The sequence below is a fragment of the Lepidochelys olivacea genome, assembly GCF_965140295.1.
Source record: "Lepidochelys olivacea isolate rLepOli2 genome assembly, chromosome: 5".
Classification (NCBI taxonomy): Eukaryota; Metazoa; Chordata; order Testudines; family Cheloniidae; genus Lepidochelys; species Lepidochelys olivacea.
The window spans coordinates 110048934-110068884 of NC_140415.1; the positions used below are offsets into that span (position 1 = coordinate 110048934).

A 19951-nucleotide genomic window follows, 5' to 3' on the forward strand; every position below is an offset into this window, starting at 1 on the left:
GTTACTAGGACTACTTTATATTTTTTTATATTTTATTAGCTCAGCAAATAGACTGATTAGCCACACAAAATCTGATGGCAATTTCACACCACCTTCCATGCAGAAGGTATTATTTCCTCCGTATGCTTAGTTTCCCCAAACCTTTCCCTCAAATTCTTTCTTTCCCCTGCAAACAATATTTACCAATTTCTTTGTTAGTGTTGTCAGTTAACAGCCTGTGTAGGTTGCAAACAGAATGTGGCTTTGGTTCTCCCTACATTCTATTAGCACATGTACAGCAGCTATTCATATTCTGTTCTGTTTGGGAGCAAGCCAGTTTGTGAAAGTTCAGCACGTGCCTGCTTCTCCTTTCTTTACTGTAAGGGCTTTCATATGCCTCCCTTCCTGTTAGTGTTCTTAAAGGAACCCTTTATTTCACCCTTACTGAACGGGCCTTTCCTATGTTTAAGCTGAAATTCTAGATTGCATCCTTGATTTGGGTGAAATCTACAGCTGGATTTGTAGAGGGTCTGCTCAAGGCCACCTGTTCCATTTGAGCCTTGTGGTGAGCCTGGGTGATATGCATATTACTTGGCTGCACACTAGGTCCTTCACGCTCCCTACATGTCATAGATGGAGGGCTCCATATTACCTCAGAATAGATCAGTGCAGAAGCGATAACGTGGGTCAGAGTCGCATGGGCCCACAGGATCTGCATGTACATGAAACAAGTAGACCAAAACACTCTCACAGGGAGTGCAAATGGACAGTGGCTGGTGCACAGACTGGAAGAGTGGTTGTAGCCAAGTTACTATTGAGTTACTCCCAGTCAAGCAAGATTTACTCCTACAGTAAGAGCTGATATACCTGCTGCTTGGTACCCAGTTTGCAATGGTTTATTAAGGCCCTATTTACTGAAAACCTGTCTGAGCAAATCCTTTTAAGATCAGCCCCTAATCTAATAGCAGTGGTCTTTAAAAGATGATAGTCAGTGCTAAGTAATTAGATAGATTTGTACACAGTGTAATTATTTGGCTTTTTTCCTGATGGGCTAAATCAAATCAAGGAAAAATATATTATGTTTCTAAAGTGAATTTTCAAACAAACAATCTAAAATTGGAAGTAATTTGTCACTGAATGTTCTATAAAAACAGGCACTTCTCCAGCTGGTCTAGTGCTTCATTACATCATATTTTATTTGCAGGCCATTTTTTTATTTCTTCTTTCTAAAACAACTTTGCTAATTCCCTTCAATCTTGTAGGAGGCAGCCAGATGCAGTGCACAGAGCAGTTGTCCTAAAGTCAAGACAGACAAATTCTTTTCTTGCTCCTACCATTGATTCACTCTATCACTATGGTCAAGTCACTAAAGACAAATTTTCCAAAGTAGCCCCTAATTCTAAGTCCTGTTTTTGAGTGCTCAACTTGAAACACCTGGTGTAAGGACTGATTTTCAGAGGTACTTGCAAATGCAGCTTTCTATTTTGAGGGCTTGAGTGGGACTTATGTGGTGCAGACCCTCTCCACAGGGGTGAATTTCACACTCCATGTGTCCCACTTCAAGCTACCCCTAAATGGCCGTATTCTAAGTAGAGATGGATCCTAACTGGAATGCCAGATCTAGAGCTGCTGAATAATTGGAAAAAAAATCAGACTATTTTTTGAAAATAAATATCACAAAATTCATCAGAAATTATTTTGCAGCTATTATTCAACCAGCTCTACCCATATTTGAAATTACTCCCTCCGCTGTCTCTTCTGCCTCCCCCCGACACCCTTCCCAGCCTTTGGGGAAGTTCAGCCAGATCCAGATACGTATTTTGTGTGTTGGTTCTGCTTCTATAAGAAACCTGAACCAGGATCCAAAATCTGAACTTGTGGAAAGTTCAGACCCAATCTTGACATCTCAAGTCTCTCTCTCATAATACATAGAAAACTCCATGTACTAGAGATTAGTTTGCTTTTAATAGTCTCTAGATTAATGGGCATCTTTGTACCATACATATAATGCTCTCCGTTCATGTAATTGCTAATATTTTCTACAATATCCTGCCCTCACACTGGATGTTGCTGCTTGTAGCAGGCTGATGCCCTTAAGCCAGCTTCTCTCAGTTAGCCCCTTTAAATTAGCTGTACTCAAGCGAGCAGGGAAGTCTTTCAAGCAGAACATAACTCAAACACACATGGATAACAAAGTCCTTTCCTCTCAGGCATCCCTGCTGGGGTGCAGTCTCTTAGGGTTCACCTACACGGCAATAAAGGACCTACAGCACGGTCATCGCTGGCCCGGACCAACTGACTTGAACTTGCGGGGCTGTAACATTGCGGCGTGTACATTTCCCCACCCCCCAGAGCCCAGTGCCACATTGAACTCCTCCAATACAATTTTATAGCCTTGCAGCCTTCAGCCCTGTGAGCCTGAGCTGGCTGCCCTTGGCTTGGAGACCCAGTGCCACCGATTTTTTAAATCACAGCGTAGATGTACCATCAATCTTCCCCTCCACTATCTGGAAGCAAAGAGTCAAACCCCCTCAGTCAAGATTGGATTTTTATTTTAAAAAAAAATTAAGAGATTCAATTCATTAGTTCAAAAGGAATTATTTGAGGGCAGCTCAATGGTGTTGTGCAGGAAGTCAAACTAGATGATCACTTTATATGCTTCACTTCATCCCACACCTTGTCCACGTGAGCTGAAAGAAAGGGGAGTCTTGTACTATTCTGCACTGCACCACCAGGCCTCTCCTCTCCTGTACTAAAATAAAACAAACAAAACAGTAACCTGGGTTTTTCCAGCTACTAACTATTACCCCAGGACCACTTCCACTCTCACATTACCTGCCTCTAACTGTTGTCCATCCCTCCCCCCTATTTCTCCCTAGGGTTGCCAATTTTGGTTGGACGTATTCCTGGAGATTTCATCACATGACATAATCTTTAATTAAAGACTCATCTTTAATTCCTGGAGAATCCAGGGCAATCCTGGAGGATTGGCAATCCTATTTCTCCCCCACCAAATCCCTTCTATATGCAGCCAGGAAGACAATAAAAATTTTGCAGCTGGACAGCTTTCGTAATCAGTTATTTGCTCTTTTCTGTATGGGTACAATTTCTCTACAACATGGAGTACTCTGGATTCCCCAGTTAATCAGAACATATTCTCAGTAGCACTGACATGTTTCTCTACTTCAGTTATTCTTTCATATCCTACATAAGAACATAAGAATGGCCTTGCTGGGTCAGTCCAAGGGTCCATATAGCCAAGCATCCTGTCTTCCGACAGTGGCCAGTACCAGGTGCCCCAGAGGGAATGAACAGAACAAGTAATCAAGTGATCCATCCCCTGTTGCTCATTCCCAGCTTCTGACAAACAGAGGCTAGGGACACCATCCCTGCTCATCTTGGGTTAATAGCCATTGATGGACCTATCCTCCATGAGTTTATCTAGTTCTTTTTTGAACCCTGTTATACTCTTGGCCTTCACAACATCCTATGGCAAGCAATTCCACAGGTTGATTGTGTGTTGTATGAAGAAATGCTTCCTTTTATTTGTTTTAAACCTGCTGCCTATTAATTTCATTTGGTGACCCCTAGTTCTAGTTCTTGAGAAGTAGTAAATAACACTTCCTTATCTAATTTCACTACACCAGTCATGATTTTATAGACCTCTATCATATCTCCCCAAAGCCATCTCTTTTCCAAGCTGAAAAGTCACAGTCTTATTAATCTCTCCACGTATGGAAGCCATTCTATACCCCTAATCATTTTTGTTGCCCTTCTCTGAACCTTTTCCAATTCCAATATATCTTTTTTGAGATGGGGCGACCACATTTGCACACAGTATTCAAGATGTGGGCATACCATGGATTTATATAGAGGCAACATGATATTTTCTGTCCTATTATATATTCCTTTCTTAATTATTCCCAGCATTCTGTTCGCTTTTTTGACTGCCACTGCACATTGAGTGGATGTTTCAGAGAACTATCCACAATGACTCCAAGATCTCTTTAGAATCTTAGAATATCAGGGTTGGAAGGGACCTCAGGAGGTCAACTAGTGCAACCCCCTGCTCAAAGCAGGACTGATCCCCAATTAAATCATCCTAGCCAGGGCTTTGTCAAGCCTGACCTTAAAAACTTCTAAGGAAGGAGATTCCACCACCTCCCTAGGTAACGCATTCCAGTGTTTCACCACCCTCCTAGTGAAAAAGTTTTTCCTAATATCCAACCTAAATCCCCCCCACTGCAACTTGAGACCATTACTCCTTGTCCTGTCATCCGCTACCACTGAGAATAGTCTAGATCCATCTTCTTTGGAACCACCTTTCAAGTAGTTGAAAGCAGCTATCAAATCTCCCCTCATTCTTCTCTTCTGTAGACTAAACAATCCCAGTTCCCTCAGCCTCTCCTCGTAAGTCATGTGTTCCAGTCCCCTAATCATTTTTGTTGCCCTCCGCTGGACTCTCTCCAATTTATCCATATTACAATTATGTAATATGGGGCCCAAAACTGGACACAGTACTCCAGATGAGGCCTCATCAATGTCGAATAGAGGGGAACGATCACGTCCCTCGATCTGCTGGCAATGCCCCTACTTATACATCCCAAAATGCCATTGGCCTTCTTGGCTACAAGGGCACACTGTTGACTCATATCCAGCTTCTTGTCCACTTTAACTCCTTTTCTGCAGAACTGCTGCCTAGCCATTCGGTCCCTAGTCTGTAGCGGTGCATGGGATTCTTGCGTCCTAAGTGCAGGACTCTGCACTTGTCCTTGTTGGACCTCATCAGATTTCTTTTGGCCCAATCCTCCAATTTGTCTAGGTCCCTCTGTATCCTATCCCTACCCTCCAGCGTATCTACCACTCCTCCCAGTTTAATGTCGTCTGCAAACTTGCTGAGGGTGCAATCCACACCATCCTCCAGATCATTAATGAAGATATTGAACAAAACCAGCCCCAGGACCGACCCTTGGGGCACTTCGCTTGATACTGGCTGCCAACTAGACATGGAGCCATTGATCACTACCCGTTGAGCCCGACAATCTAGCCAATTTTCTATCCACCTTATAGTGCATTCATCCAGCCCATACTTCTTTAACTTGCTGACAAGAATACTGTGGGAGACAGTGTCAAAAGCTTTGCTAAAGTCAAGAAACACCACGTCCACTGCTTTCCCTTCATCCACAAAACCAGTTATCTTTCTTGAGTGGTAAGAGCTAATTTAGACCCCATCATTTTATATGTATAGTTGGGATTATGCTTTCCAATGTGCATTACTTTGCATTTATCAACATTAAATTTCATCTGCCATTTTGTTGCCCAGTCACCCAGTTTTGAGAGATCCTTTTGTAGCTCTTCGCAGTCTGACCGTGTCTTAACTATCTTTAGCAATTTTGTATCATCTGCAAATTTTACCACCTCACTGTTTACCCCTTTTTCCAGACCATTTATGAATATGTTGAATAGGACTGGTCCCAGAACAGACCCCTGCGGGACACCACTATTCACCTCTCTCCATTCTGAAAACTGACCATTTATACCTATCCTTTGTTTTTTATCTTTTAACCAGTTACCAATCCATAAGAGCACCTTCCCTCTTATCCCGTGGCAGCTTACTTTGTGTAAGAGCCTTTGGTGAGGGACCTTGTCAAAGGCTTTCTAAAAATCTAAGTACACTATATCCACTGGATCCCCTTGGTCCACATGCTTGTTGATCCCTCAAAGAATTCTAGTAGATTGGTGAGGCATGATTTCCCTTTACTAAAACCATGTTGACTCTTCCTCAACAAATTAGGTTCATCTATGTGTCTGACAATATTGTTCTTTATTATAGTTTCAACCAGTTTGCCCAGTACTGAAGTCAGGTTTACAGGCCTGTAATTGCTGGGATCACCTCTGGAGCCCTTTTTAAAAATTGGTGTCACATTAGCTATCCTCCAGTCATCTGGTACAGAAGTTGATTTAAATCAGGGGTCGGCAACCTTTGGCACCCAGCCCATCAGGGTAAAGCCACTGGCGGGCCGGGCCAGTTTGTTTATCTGGAGCATCCGCTCTTTTTTGGTTCTCTCACTATGTTTTTTAATTTGGGGTATACATTTAAGTTGAGCCTCTATTATGATGTCTTTAAAAAGTTTCCACACAGCTTGCAGAGATTTCACTTTTGACACTGTACCCTTTAATTTATGTTTAACTAACCTCCTCATTTTTGTGTAGTTCCCCTTTCTGAAATTAAATGCTACAGCGTTGGGCCGCTGTGGTGTTTTTCCTGCCACAGGGATATTAAATTTAACTCTATTATGGTCACTATTACCAAGTGGTCCAGCTATATTCACTTCTTGGACCAGATCCTGTGCTCCACTTAGGACTAAATCAAGAATTTTCTCTCCTCTGGTGGGTTCCAGGGCCAGCTGCTCCAAGAAGCAGTCACTGAAGGTGTCAAGAAACTTTATCTCTGCATCCCGTCCTGAGGTGACATGTACCCAGTCAATGTGGGGATAATTGAAATCCCCCATTATTATTATTGAGTTTTTTATTTTAATAGCATCTCTAATCTCCCTGAGCATTTCACAGGTGATTGGTAATATATCCCTACCGCTATATTCTTATTATTAGAGCATGGAATTTCTATCCATAGAGAGTCTATAGTACAAAGTTTGATTCATTTAAGATTTTTACTTCCTTTGATTCTACGCTTTCTTTCACAGATAATGCCACTCCCCCACTAACACGGCCTGTTCTGTCCTTCAAATATATTTTGTACCCTGGAATTACTGTGTCGCATTGATTATCCTCATTCCACCAAGTTTCTGTGATGCCTATTTTATCAATATCCTCATTTAATACGAGGCACCCCAGTTCACCCATTTTATTATTTAGACTTCTAGCACTGGTATGTAAGCACTTTAAAAACTTGTCTCCTTTTAGCTGTCTGCCATCACACGATGTAATTGAATGGGACTCTTTTTTATTTGACTGTTTCTCATCAGACCCTGACTGTATTTTAGCATTTTCTTGTCCTCACTAGGACATAAAGATATCCTGAGAGATAACTCCTACAGCATTTAGTGTTAGTATCCCCAGTTTCATTTCACAAAGAACAAAATTCTTTTTTCTCTGGGATTTCACAGTTCTCCTTTGTTGTTTGTTGATAAGGCGAGGAGAGGTCCTGGCAGCCATCAGTATTCCCTGGAGTGCAGAGTCATTCTTTTCCATGAAATGTTGTTTTGATTGTGGAGTTTTCTGCATTGCTTTCCTCTCTTTCCTGTCCTTCTTTGTAAACAACTTAACATTTTTATACACATACACACACTTTATAAAGAACTTCATGTCCTACAACCCATCCAGATTTCTTAAGTCTTTCAAAAGGCTGCAGATGTTACTCTCAGTAATTGAGAGGTGAGAGTTCAAAGCTCAGTACATTGCCAGATTAAAAGCTACTTTAAATTGGAGTTAAATTATTGATTTGTTCTCAATCTAAGGGCAAAAACATTACAGGGATGTTGTAAATTATCCCCCAAAAAAGCCGTACAAATCCTGGATATTTAGATTTAAGCTTCCACTTAAAAGAGAGTGGTTTTGGCCCCAGGTTAGATTAAATTGATTTTTAAAGACAAGTTAGATTTTTTTTCCTGCTTTGTTTCTCTTATCACTCCAGAGTGGTGTTACAGTTTGCTGTGCATTTCCAAGTCTTAACGTGTTTGGATTTCTTTTAACTTCAGCTCTGAATTCTTGAATTTAGAATGCTTGTTTAGTTCAACACTTTAAAAAAAAATTGGATCAATGGTAATTTTTTGCAGTTATTCTTCATAGCTGAAAGTTTCTTCTTCAAAGATGAAACTGAAAGGACTAAAGAATAATGTTCTTCAGCAGAGAATTCCATGAAGAACTGCTCCTCTAGGAAAATTGCTGCCAAGTCTCAATGAGACTTGTTACAGGTAAACAGATCATGAGAGGGATACTTCTATGGACAGCAAAGAGAAGTTGTCAGACTACCCAGGGAAGGGTCAGATTGGGGACTTTATTTCTAGAGGTATGAGATTTTCCTTTCTCTATTCCTAAGAAAAGGAAAGCCTGCTTCATTGGGCTTTGGAAAGGATTTAATTAAGGTATGTTATGCAAACCATTTATTTTGTTTTTACGACTATTCTCTTTCTCTTTGTAATACATCTTGTTTTCAAGACAATTGCTGTTGTACTGTGTGACTCCATGCAGAAATCTACAAGAGATGAGAATCCCAGAAACGGGTAAGAGATGTGGAGCATGACCTCCCTCCCCCATTTTCTCAGTCAGAGGGGGCATGCCAAGGTGTTCTTTCTCATTAAATTTACCACAAAGGGCTGCAGGTGGTGAATACAAGAGAGAAGCCTAAAGACCCAGGAGGAGACATGTGTGGACAGGGGTGAGGGTGACACCTATACAAAGAATCTTCAATGAGAGATTCTCTAACATCTCCTCCAACATTCTGTTTGATTTAAGGATACTTTTTAAATCCTTGGTCAGTTTTTGAATACCATGAAGAAATGGCCAATGACTAGACCCCTGAGATAGTATGAACTCCTACCTTGTGGTCATTCTGCAAAAGGCCTACAAAGTATTAAACCTTATTTTTACTACTGTCAAAATGGCTGACTTACAAGAGCTTCAAAAAAAAGTCAGTGAAATTGAAATCTGAATTTTTAGTCATAGAGGTTTTCACTATGTTCCCTTCTCTTCTGTGTTTGCTTTTCACAAAGATTCAGGAATGACCGCATAAGCAACCAATTTTAAGTCAACGTTGCAGACTATTAATAAAAAGCTAAAGCTAGTTTTGTAGATGCAAATATTTGCACCAGACGTCCGATTCTAAATTATGGTCATCCAGTCAAAGAGCAGAAGTGTATTACATGCCCTAGACATCTAATCAAAACAGCTCAGTTTGAATTTCAGATCTGGAATATTTACAAAAACTGCTCATGAATAAGCCAGCCGCAGACCAAGAATTTGTTTCAGAAATTATTTGGCAAATTATTTTGAACAGCAAATAACTTTGAAATAATGAAGAAAATCATGGACAATATGGAAACAGAAAAAGCCACAAAATGCATCTGTTTGATTTATCGCTCCAGGAGATGCCCCCAAGGTGTGTGTGCTGACTTACTGTTTGTGAACAAGTCGCACCAATTGTGAAAAGTGAAATTCTCATTTAAAAAAATCCTCTTAAATGTTTAATCTAGGTTGTTAGCAAAACAGTTAAATACATGTGGTTTGATGGTGCAACTGCTACTTTTGAAGTTTATTGTTCAAAATTCTTTGGCCCGTCCATTCCCCCCAACCCTCCCCGCCAAAAAAGCCTAAGAGAAAAGTTATGTTATACTGAAACTAGAGGAGAGTAAACAGGGAACTGAATGATTCAGGGACTAAGTCAAAGGCCTTTTACTTTTGTGACAATAATTAAGAGTCCCAGCTCTAGTACAAAGTGAAATCGATTGAGTGGTCTGAGGTTCTGACCCCCGGTGGGTAGCAGCTAGCTGTACAAACAATGCATAATATTCTGGAAGGATTTAGGACAACTGGCAGTTTGTGCTCACTAAAGACATGGCACTGAGGTGGAATGCAGAATAAACCACCTCTCATGTGTGCAGAGGGTGGTCTTCCCAAGTCAAGGTTAATGGCATTCATGCAGGGAGTGTGGGAAAGCATGCATTACTGCTACCGTTGCCACAAATGGCCTGTGAATAGATTAAGGGACTTCCGTTTCCATAACAACGAGTCACTTAATCTAAATGAACAAAACTGTATTTAAAAAACAGAAACAAAAATTCTATACATCATCTTAACAACATACAAAATGCTTTTGTCCCAACAGCAAACCAGGGAGAAAGAAAGAGAGGGAATGTGTGTATGTAGTAAACACACATCCTCCAAATGAAGTCTTCTAGGGCTTTCTGTTTACCAGTAATTAGTTTTCAGGACAGTGCCAATGGCACCAAGTCCTTGCAAGTAATTAACTGCAGTTTTCTGGCTGAGTATTATTACCCCTCTGCAATTATAGCTAGAAGACAAAACACAAGGAGCCAGCAAAAGGCTACATTCTGTTTTTTCACTAAAACTTTGTTTACTCACAGACCCACCATGAGCATTGTTTCTCTGTTTTTAGGACTCATCTGTGGATTGCTGTTGATGTTTTGTTCTTACTTCCCAGGGGCAGGGAAATGCCAGTTTATCTGGGGAAGAGATGAACAGTTAAGCAAGGCCATCCTGGAAATGCTACATATCAATAAGTTATCCATACCTCTCAGGACCAAACCTCACCACTACATGAAGTTAGTCTATCATCTACGAAATCCACCAGCCTTAAACAGTGAAGGGACTCTTGTGCAGAGTTTCAGGAGAATCCAAGGTAGGAAACTGACCACTATTTATTTGTGATTTACATCATATATTGAATAACTTTAAACATTACCATGATAAACAATTCCTAAGCGGAAAAAAATATTGCCATTTTGAAATGCTTTCCTTTTAAAAACAGTTTATCCAATAGATTTTCTTTTTTTTTTTTCCTTCTTCTTCATATCATTAATGACATTGCTTTTATAAACCTATTACTTTACAATTTCAATATCTGCTTTATATATTTTATAAGACACAGCATTTGTTTTGAAGGATCTTTCTGCAGTCTCCAAGGCCAGAGTTAAATAAAAAGGGCTAGGGCATCATTTTCTTTCAAGTGACTGCTTTGAGGAAAGAGCAGTTAAGAAATGAGATGCTACCTTAACTCCCAACCAGCTAAACTTCCGTCACCAGTTGAAATTACCTGCACATGTCAGTCTTATGGAGCACTATTTATCTATTGCCAAGACAAACCACATCAAAAAAAGTCCTTACTCACATTACTAACAACAGTTGATATTTTAAAAAACGAGTTTTTAAAAATCTCATTTACTTGTCACTATTTATCCAGTTTGTTTACTTTGTGCTTGTCATGTTGCTTGGGCAGTGAAACCAGAACGGCATGTGTATGTTGAGAATATAACTATTAAGGCTGATGGTTCAGAAGTCTGGAGATTTTATGCAAGTAACTTAACACCCTAATTTGCACACTTGATGACTATATCTAATCTTGTTACATGGAAGACAGCAAATGGCATGATTACCAGACAGAAGCCTGGCAAGGTTACAGCATAAAAAAAAGTTTCAGGAATACAGAAATCGCTTCAGAGTGGTTCTGGCATCTCCCTGGGTCCGTGTCTAGATAATTCTGGGGCTTATTTGGCTACTTCTTGTCCTGGGCCAAGTAAAGGTCTGTGGTTGGAGTTACCACTACCCCTTGGTCCTGGCTGTTGCTTGCCCTGTGCTGGAACTAGATGCTTTCTGCCATCAACTGGGGGATGCTCTGGTTGGGATGCTGGCCCTCAGCTGAGTCTCGCTCTTGCTGCTCTTTGTCCCTTGCTTCCTGGCTATAGGGCGTGGAGGGTGGCTCAAGCCCTGGCTGTGGCTCCTGCTTCCTGTGACAGCTTACAGGCCCCTGTACTCGGAGATACTGGGCAGTGCTCTACCCATCTATTTCTCTAGCTATAAGTCTATGGCCATGGTGGATTATGCTGTAGAGTACGTTTCTAGGGTTAGAGCCCTGGAGGACTCCAGACAGAAATCCCATGCAGAGAAGCCCTAACCAAAGAGACACGGCTAAGAGTGTCTCCTCAGGTCTCTAAATTAGGATTGACCTCCTGGGCTAAATACAAACATAGTGCTACCTGGAACGGGTAGGCTGGAGTGGGGCTAGCTCCCACACTACAAGTGCCAATGTCCCAAAAGGGCACGGACATCTGGCGTGGAGGTAGGGGTATGCTCCAGGTCTCCTGCACACATGCTGTTGTCAGCAGTGGGTGGCAGGAGACAGCAAGCACTGCTCCATTTTAGAGCAGCTGTTAAAAGCACCGCTGAGCATCCTATGCCTCATTGTTCTGGGGTATTGTGCTCTGAACCAGTAAGGGCCCTCAGGCACCCTAGGTAAATAAATGCTGTAGAGATGAGATCTGAGTGAATAATCTAAGACAGGTGGGAACCATCTGAACTTAACCTGAGTCATAGCATACCTGGGAAAAGAGAAATGGGATATTTACAGTGCCACATGTCTTGGGCTTCCACACGGATGGGTGAATGACATGGATGAGGGAAGAAGGTGAATTATCTGGCAAGGAGAGTCACACATCATCCACAGTCTTCCACATAGTGATTGGTGTGGGCCCTCTTCAGTTTTGGACCTGGCCAAACTGACTAGTCTGGGTCCAGATAGTGCATCAGTCCTAGAAACTGGGTGGGCTTCTTCTAATCTATGGTATCAGATTGGACTCTGATGACCTATAAAAGGACATCCTTTGTGCTGGTGAGGCGGAACATAGTGTCTACAGTGTAAGACTAAGGTCCTGTCCACACCAGGAGCAGAACTGTGCTCTGAAGCTATTTATTTCCTACAAACTCTCTTCCATTCCTGCTGTTGTATCCTAGAAGTTAACTAACTAATGCTCCAACAGTCCATCCCCATCCTGCTCAGGGTCCAGTGCACTGGTTAGTCCTGGGAGAATGCATTTTAAGTAGGGCTATCGCGCGATAAAAAAAATTAATCGCGATTAATCGTGTGATTAACAGTGCAATTAATCGCAATTAATTTTTTTAAACGACACTAGAATACCATTTATTTTAAATATTTTGGATGTTTACTACATTTTCAAATATATTAATTTCAATTACAACACAGAATCCAAAGTGTACAGTGCTCACTTTTTATTTATTTTTGATTACAAATATTTGCACTGTAAAAAACAAAAGAAATAGTATTTTTCAGTTCACCTAATACAAGTACTGTAGTGAAATCTCTTTATCATGAAAGTTGAACTTACAAATGTAGAATTATGTACAAAAAAACTGCATTCAAAAATAAAACAATGTAAAACTTTAGAGCCTACAACTACACTCAGTCCTACTTCTTGTTCAGCCAGTCGCAAAGAGAAACAAGTTTGGTTACAATTTACAGGAAATAATGCTGCCTGCTTCTTGTTTACAATGTCACCTGAAAGTGAGAACAGGCGTTCTCAAGGCACTGTTGTATCCAGCATTGCAAGATATTTGCGTGCCAAATGCGCTAAAGATTCATATGTCCCTTCATTCTTCAACTGCCATTCCAGAAGACATGCATCCATGCTGATGATGGGTTCTGCTTGATAACGATCCAAAGCAGCGTGGACTGATGCATGCTGATTTTCATCATCTGAGTCAGGTGCCATTCACATCGGTACCTTCTTTGCGTTTTGTCAAATCTGCTGTGAAAGTGTTCTTAAAATGAACAACATGTGCTGGGTCACCATATTTACAACATGAAATATATGTCAGAATGTGGGTGAAACAGAGCAGGAGGCATACAATTCTCCCCCAAGGAGTACAGTCACAAATTTCACTGACGCATTATTTTTTTACGAGCTTCATCAGCCTGGAAGCATGTCCTCTGGAATGGTGGCCAAAGCATGGAAGGGGCATACGAATGTTTAGTATATCTGGCATGTAAATACCTTGCAACGCTGGCTACAAAAGTGCCATGTGAACGCCTGTTCTCACTTTCAGATGACATTGTAAATAAGAAGCAGGCAGCAGTATCTCCCGTCAATGGAAACAAACTTGTTTGTCTTAGCGATTGGCAGAATAAGAAGTAGGACTGAGTGGACTGGTAGGCTCTAAAGTTTTACATTGTTTTGTTTTGAGTGCAGTTATGTAACCAAAAAAAATCTGCATTGGTAAGTTACACTTTCAAGATAAAGAGATTGCACTTCAGTACTTGTATGAGGTGAACTGAAGGTGGGAGGAGGTATTGTTTCATATTCTCTGTGTATATATAAAGTCTGCTGCAGTTTCCACGGTATGCATCCGATGAGGTGAGCTGTAGCTCATGAAAGCTTATGCTCAAATAAATTGGTTAGTCTCTAAGGTGCCACAAGTCCTCCTTTTCTTTTTGCGAATACAGACTAACACGGCTGTTACTCTGAAACCTGTCACTATTTCTTTTGTTTATCATTTTTACAGTGCATATATTTGTAATAAAAATAATAACAAAGTGAGCTCTGTGCACTTTGTATTCTGTGTTGTAATTGAAATCAATATTGAAAATGTAGAAAAACATCCACAAATATTCAATAAATTTCAGTCGGTATTCTATTGTTATAAGTGCGATTAATTGTGATTAATTTTTTGAGTTAATCGCATGAGTTAACTGCGATTAATTGACAGCCCTAATTTTAAGCAATGTGTCCTTTGACTTTCCATGCCCAACTGACAATAAGATGCTACTTTTAATTGGCGATCAGATAAGAAACAAATATTCTCCCCCATCTGGGACGATTTAGCAGATTTATTTAGAGCCAAACTCAGCCTGCAGATGTGTGTGCCAGTTGTACTGATCTTGATGGAGCTGGCGTGCATATAGCTGAGTGTGGAATTTGGTTCTCAGGAACCTAAGGCACAGATATAACAGCCAGTTTGTACGAAACAAGATCATCTTAGCTTATCTTAAACAAATAAGCATATGAAATAAAACAGAGAAGAAAAACTATTAGCGAGCAAGAGAGTTGCAGGGAAAACAGACAGAAGAGTTTAGTGAAACCCACTCGGGACCTTAGACCTTGGCTGACATCCAAAGTACTGTCTTAAATGAAATAAAAATTAGGCATACACTGACGTGGTTGGAAATCTCTGTTAAAAAATAATAATAAAAGGAATAAATCTGAGGAATAAAAGGAATAAATCTGAGCTGGCAGCAAAACCAGGCTGCACATCTCTCTCCAGAACGGTTGAACCAGTGAGATCATTAGCAAGGTAAGACCATTACAGCAATGCCATGTTTCATTAAGAGCCTGTAAACATTTCTGTTTTATCAATTGAGTGTCAGGGAGGTACAATTCAGCCATTAAAAACAAACAAAATATGTTGCAAGTTGAAACTTAAGCCCATGCAAACAAATTTGTGACTTCAAACAATTCTTTTAATAGACGTGTTTACAAATATTCACAAAGGTCATACTAAAGTTACTAAAAAGAAATAAAATATCGTCTGGAAATTTACTGATTTCAAGGTCATAGCATGTTTCTAAATAAATACAGATTTTTTTATTTGAAGTTACATTTTGAATCAATATTTTTAAAGTTTTACAAGGGTCAGGCCAGATTCACTGCTACACCCTGACTTTAAGCCACTCGAGTGCCTTAAAATAGGTTTGTGGTGACTTACTGTCATGAGATCAGTGCAAATCAACCAGAGCATACTTGGGTACCTGGCCCTTGGATTTCATAATATAGTTTTACTCTGTTCCCGCACGCTTCAATAATTAATTGGTTTTGTAAAATGCACCTACTGAGAATTTCTAGGTACACACACAGAAAGAAAATCACAGTTTAAAGTAAGTGAACTGACACAACGTCAACAACAAAAATCTCATGATACAACAAAACTCAGTCCTCTCTCCCTTAAACAAGAAACTCATCTCCCCTCCCTGCTCTTTCTCAAAAGACAAAGTTTCTCTTTCAACAAATCAGCCTCTTAGTGAAGCAAAACACAAATAGGTCTTTCACAATGCCCTGAATATCAACAAACTTGGGTTCTGTTGAATTATTGGGGAAAGAAAATTCCAGAGCCAAGGGCCCTCATCCTCTCCTTCATCTCCCTCCTTGCCCTCCTGTCTACCCACCCTCTCTGCTCCACTGAAACCACTACCACCACCACTGCCTCAGTTTCCCCTTTAGCTTCCTTATCTACATGTTCCATGAATGAAATAAAATTTTACATTTATTGTTCTCCTAGATCCAGATTTTGGCATTCCAGGATGGCTGTGGTTTAATATTTCTTACCTGAAACCTTCCATGAGGCTTGCAGAATTAGTTCTTCTCCGGAAGACTCTACACCCAGAATCGCTGACAGTCAATGTTACTGTGCACAGTATCTCCGTGGTCCAGGGAAATATCACAGAAAGCAAAGCCTTAGATGAAAAAGTGCTGATGTTAGATGAGCTACCACCATCTGGTTATGATGTCTTTAACATTTCAGCCATTTTGAATGAGACCACCTCAGATGTCATAGGCTTTCGGCTACGATTTACGGATGACAGTGGCAGCTTGGTTCTCCATGAAGCTCTGACTAAGAGCCTGTACTGTTTGAACAGATACACCCAGAGTGAGCCCTTACTGGTGGCTTATCGCTTCCTGGTGACCGAGCTATATGGTGGAACTAAACAGCAGGCCACTAGAGAATGCCAACACTGCGCTACAGAGAGAAGGAGAAACTTGCCAGAAGATTCCAGGCTACAACAGTGCAGCCGTCAACAACACTATGTGAACTTTCAGACAATGCAACTGAGCCACTGGATTCTGGAGCCTCCTGGCTTCTTCACAAGTTTTTGCAAGTAGCCACTTTTTAAATCTCTTCAATGAAGTAGGAACGTGCAAGAGTTCCAGTAACTGTTGGCTATGGGAAGTCCACTCAAATGATTGGAAAGTCAGTGTGTACCAGGTATGTCCAGCAGCACATTTGCTGGATATACCTGTTACGTTTGGCATTTAGAGTAGGAATTGGGGGTTAAAATGCCACATCTTTTCACCTTGAGAGAACTGGGTTCAGATTTGGTCACAACAGTTCAGTAATATGCTCTCAGTGTGGGGCCAAATGGGCAAATATAGATGTCTTAATGAACCCACTGTTTAGCAGGGTTGTCAGTGTTTAGAAACCAAACACTGGAACAGCATGGGTGTGACAGCAGTGAAGTTCTGATCCGGCTTTAGTCAAGCATCCACCTACTAGCTGAAACACAGAGTACATGGTATGATTTACTCAAGCGGCATAATTTCTGAGATATAGTGGTTAATGTAGCCACAAAGTGACATGGTTTATAGAGTGACTGGACATACCAGTTTTGTCTTTACTTTTCTGCAGTAAATCTGTTAAAACTCTTACCTAGGCACATGCATTGTCCTGCAGTAGCGAAAGGGATCAATGAGGTCTAATACTAATCCTATTCATTGCACTCACTTACTGGAAGATAAGAAAAGCAGAAGCTGCCTCTCAGATTTAACGAGAGTATCACAGACTATGCTTAAGCACCTAAATATAGTTCCATTTTATCTGTCCTTAGTCAAAAGACCAAGTGAGTTCACTTCTCTTAACCCAGAATGTTTTAGCTGTCCTTATGTATCTAATCCTAGGTCAATATATGAGCAATGTAGTATAGTTTGTCATAACTGAAACTCTATATTTTTGTGAGGCAAATTCTTCCACTTCAAGGCAGCTGGGGAGAGGGAGGGAGGGAGGGTATGAGGTTCAAGTCACTGGTCAGTCCAATGGAAAGAATTTGACTTTAGGGATGAATGTGAGCCTTTAGTCTACACTTTCAAAAAGTTATTCTCTTGCCCTTACAAATGCTATTTATAAGACTACTTCAGTAAGACAATAATGTCCTCCATTTGGTATATTGGCTAAAACCCTTGAATCATATTATTGAATCTCATGTTATAAAAATACATTCAGCTGCAGCAGAAACTAATATGACTTTTAAAAAACTAACTATGTATTTGTGGATAATCTAAGCACTATACCCAGATGTACAGACACTCTTTCCCCAACCTATGTATTATATATATATTTTTAATACTAGCTTTGATAAAATGTTTAAATCTTTTCTTTAAGAGGAGAATGCTCTTACGAAGAATCTGAAGAGCTCTCTGAAGCACATCGGGGTGTAATAAATAAAACAGAAAATTGGATGAGGTAATACATTAAATAGGACATAGATACCTATAGCCTTAATAAAAACAACACGTAGCCCAATTCTACAGCTGCTGCGTGGAAGCACGTCTCAATGAAATTAAGAATTGGGTTTATGACATTTACAAATACCAGTCTGCTTGAATAACAGTAGCACAACACAGGGAGAAAAAGTGTTAACTGGCCCCAGAAATAGCTTTAACCTCTAGCTGGAATTTTCAAAGGGGCTCAAGACAGACAAGTGCCCAACTCCTATTGAAAGTTAATTGAAGCTGGACACCTAACACCCATAGTTCCTTTTCAAAAACCAGGCTTCAATATTGATCATTCAGAAAATAATTGACATGTGTTTGGACAAACATTACTGAGAGCTGGTAAGAACCAGCAAAGCAACTGGATTTTTTTTTAAAGTAAAGTAATGAGAAACATGTGGGCTTTCCTTAAGTGAAGTGCCATTCACAGTAGAAATGGACACAAACTTCTCAAAGTTTGCGGGGATTCAGTCCACATTTTGGGGTGTGTGGATCTGGAGGGGTTTGTTCAGGTTCAGTTCTAATTCATACATAGGAACCGACTTCCGATTTTCCGGGGTGAGGTGCTCTCTACCAAAACCCGCCCCCACTCCACCCTTTCCCCCAAGGCCCCACCCCGTCCCACCTCTTCCCGCCCCCTCCCCCTGAGGATGCCCCATAGAGAACTGGTGCCTTCCCATACTGGGGGGTATGATCTAAAGGAGAAGTCATGTGTTCCCCCCACATGTTCCACCACTCTCCCTGGGGCCACCATGCTCTCCCCATGTTACCTGCAGGGATGGGAGCTCTGTCCTTCGGCTGTGCCTGCCCACCCCCGCCTCTCTCCCTGGCAGGGGAGAGCCACTTCTAATGCCTCCCAGTCACTGCTCTGCAGCCCGGCAGCTGCTTGAGACAGCAGGGATGGGGAGGTGGCTTCCACTCCCTGCCCAGGCTCAGCTGCCCAGGACCGCGGCTGAGCATGCCAGAAACCTTCCCCGGGCGGGGGTGGGTGGGGTGGTTCCAACTCGCCAGGCTGTGATCTGGGGTTTTGGGGGGTGGGAGGGAGCAGGGGAACGATTCATAACTTTCCTTGCTTCTCCAACTGGCAGACCTTTTTTTTTTTTTTAAGTAGGTCCTGTAGTGTACAGTAATGTGTGGAAGTAGCAACAGAAATTTCAGGCGAGCTCCTCAGCTAGTGTAACTGGCATAATGCCACTGATGGAATTACACCAATTTAGAGGCCAGATTTTTAGCTGGTGTAATTGCTTGTTTCAGCTCTATAATTTGATATGGCAAATTTGGATCAATATAGTATCTTGAGATTATTTCCCCTCAAAGAAAACTAATTTCAGATGTGTTTGGTTTTTTGCTTGCAGTTCCCACTGTGTGCCCCAGAAGCGATCCTCCATTAACGTGATGTACTTATCTCATTCAGAAGACCTTGTGATTGAAAGGCTGAAGGATCTGCGAGTAGAAAGTTGTGCATGTAATCAGATGTTTTGATAAAGTCTAGGTCTCTAGTCATCCCTAAAGATTTGAAGTCTTTGTCACTACAGAACGGGAACTTTATAGTTTCAGGGTGCTAAAATGGAACCCTATAATCTTTGAGATGCCCTGTTCCTCTGTAAAGAGCCAGTTAGATGTGTAGATATCATAGTCTGTACAGCAGATGATACCCAACAAACTAAATGTATCAAAGAATGGCTTGAGATTGCATATAAATTACAGCTAAATGGTTTAACCAAGGAGACCTTCAAATTCACAATACAACATTGTCACTACATCATATTGAGATTACCTTTTGCCTGGATTACTGTGGCATGCCATTGAGAATAAATATATTCCTGGTGACCTTTATCAGTATTTGTTCCAGGTGGAAGAAAAGGACCATGTTCAGGCTTTTTCCACATTAAATTTGAAAACCTCATTATGTATGGGGGAGTAACCACTATCCCATGAATAACTGAAAGAGGACAGGGTACAGCATGTTTTAATATAAAGTGTCATTGTTAAAGTACATCCTTACCACAGGGCCCCCTTTGCAGTGTTGTGCCTTGCAGCAGCCACTTAGCTTCAGTTTCCCAGCTGATCTGCTGCTCCACCCAACCTACCCCATCTTCTGTATCAAAAAGGCTTAGCCCTGAGGCAAGGTCACTTACAGTTCTGACCCTTCTGGCAAACAAGCA

The 19951-nt window shown here is 41.0% G+C and overlaps 1 protein-coding gene across 1 annotated transcript; it reads left to right on the plus strand.

Moving 5' to 3' along the window:
* Positions 1-7861: 7861 nt before the first annotated feature.
* Positions 7862-19616, plus strand: LOC311521329 (uncharacterized protein). The gene is made up of 6 exons (XM_084629611.1): positions 7862-7913; positions 8158-8222; positions 10160-10357; positions 15802-16399; positions 17677-17757; positions 19142-19616. Exons 2-6 carry the CDS (start codon positions 8204-8206, stop codon positions 19266-19268), a joined length of 1023 nt encoding a protein of 340 aa, XP_084485737.1. The 5' UTR covers positions 7862-7913; positions 8158-8203; the 3' UTR covers positions 19269-19616.
* The last annotated feature ends 335 nt before the right edge of the window (positions 19617-19951 follow it).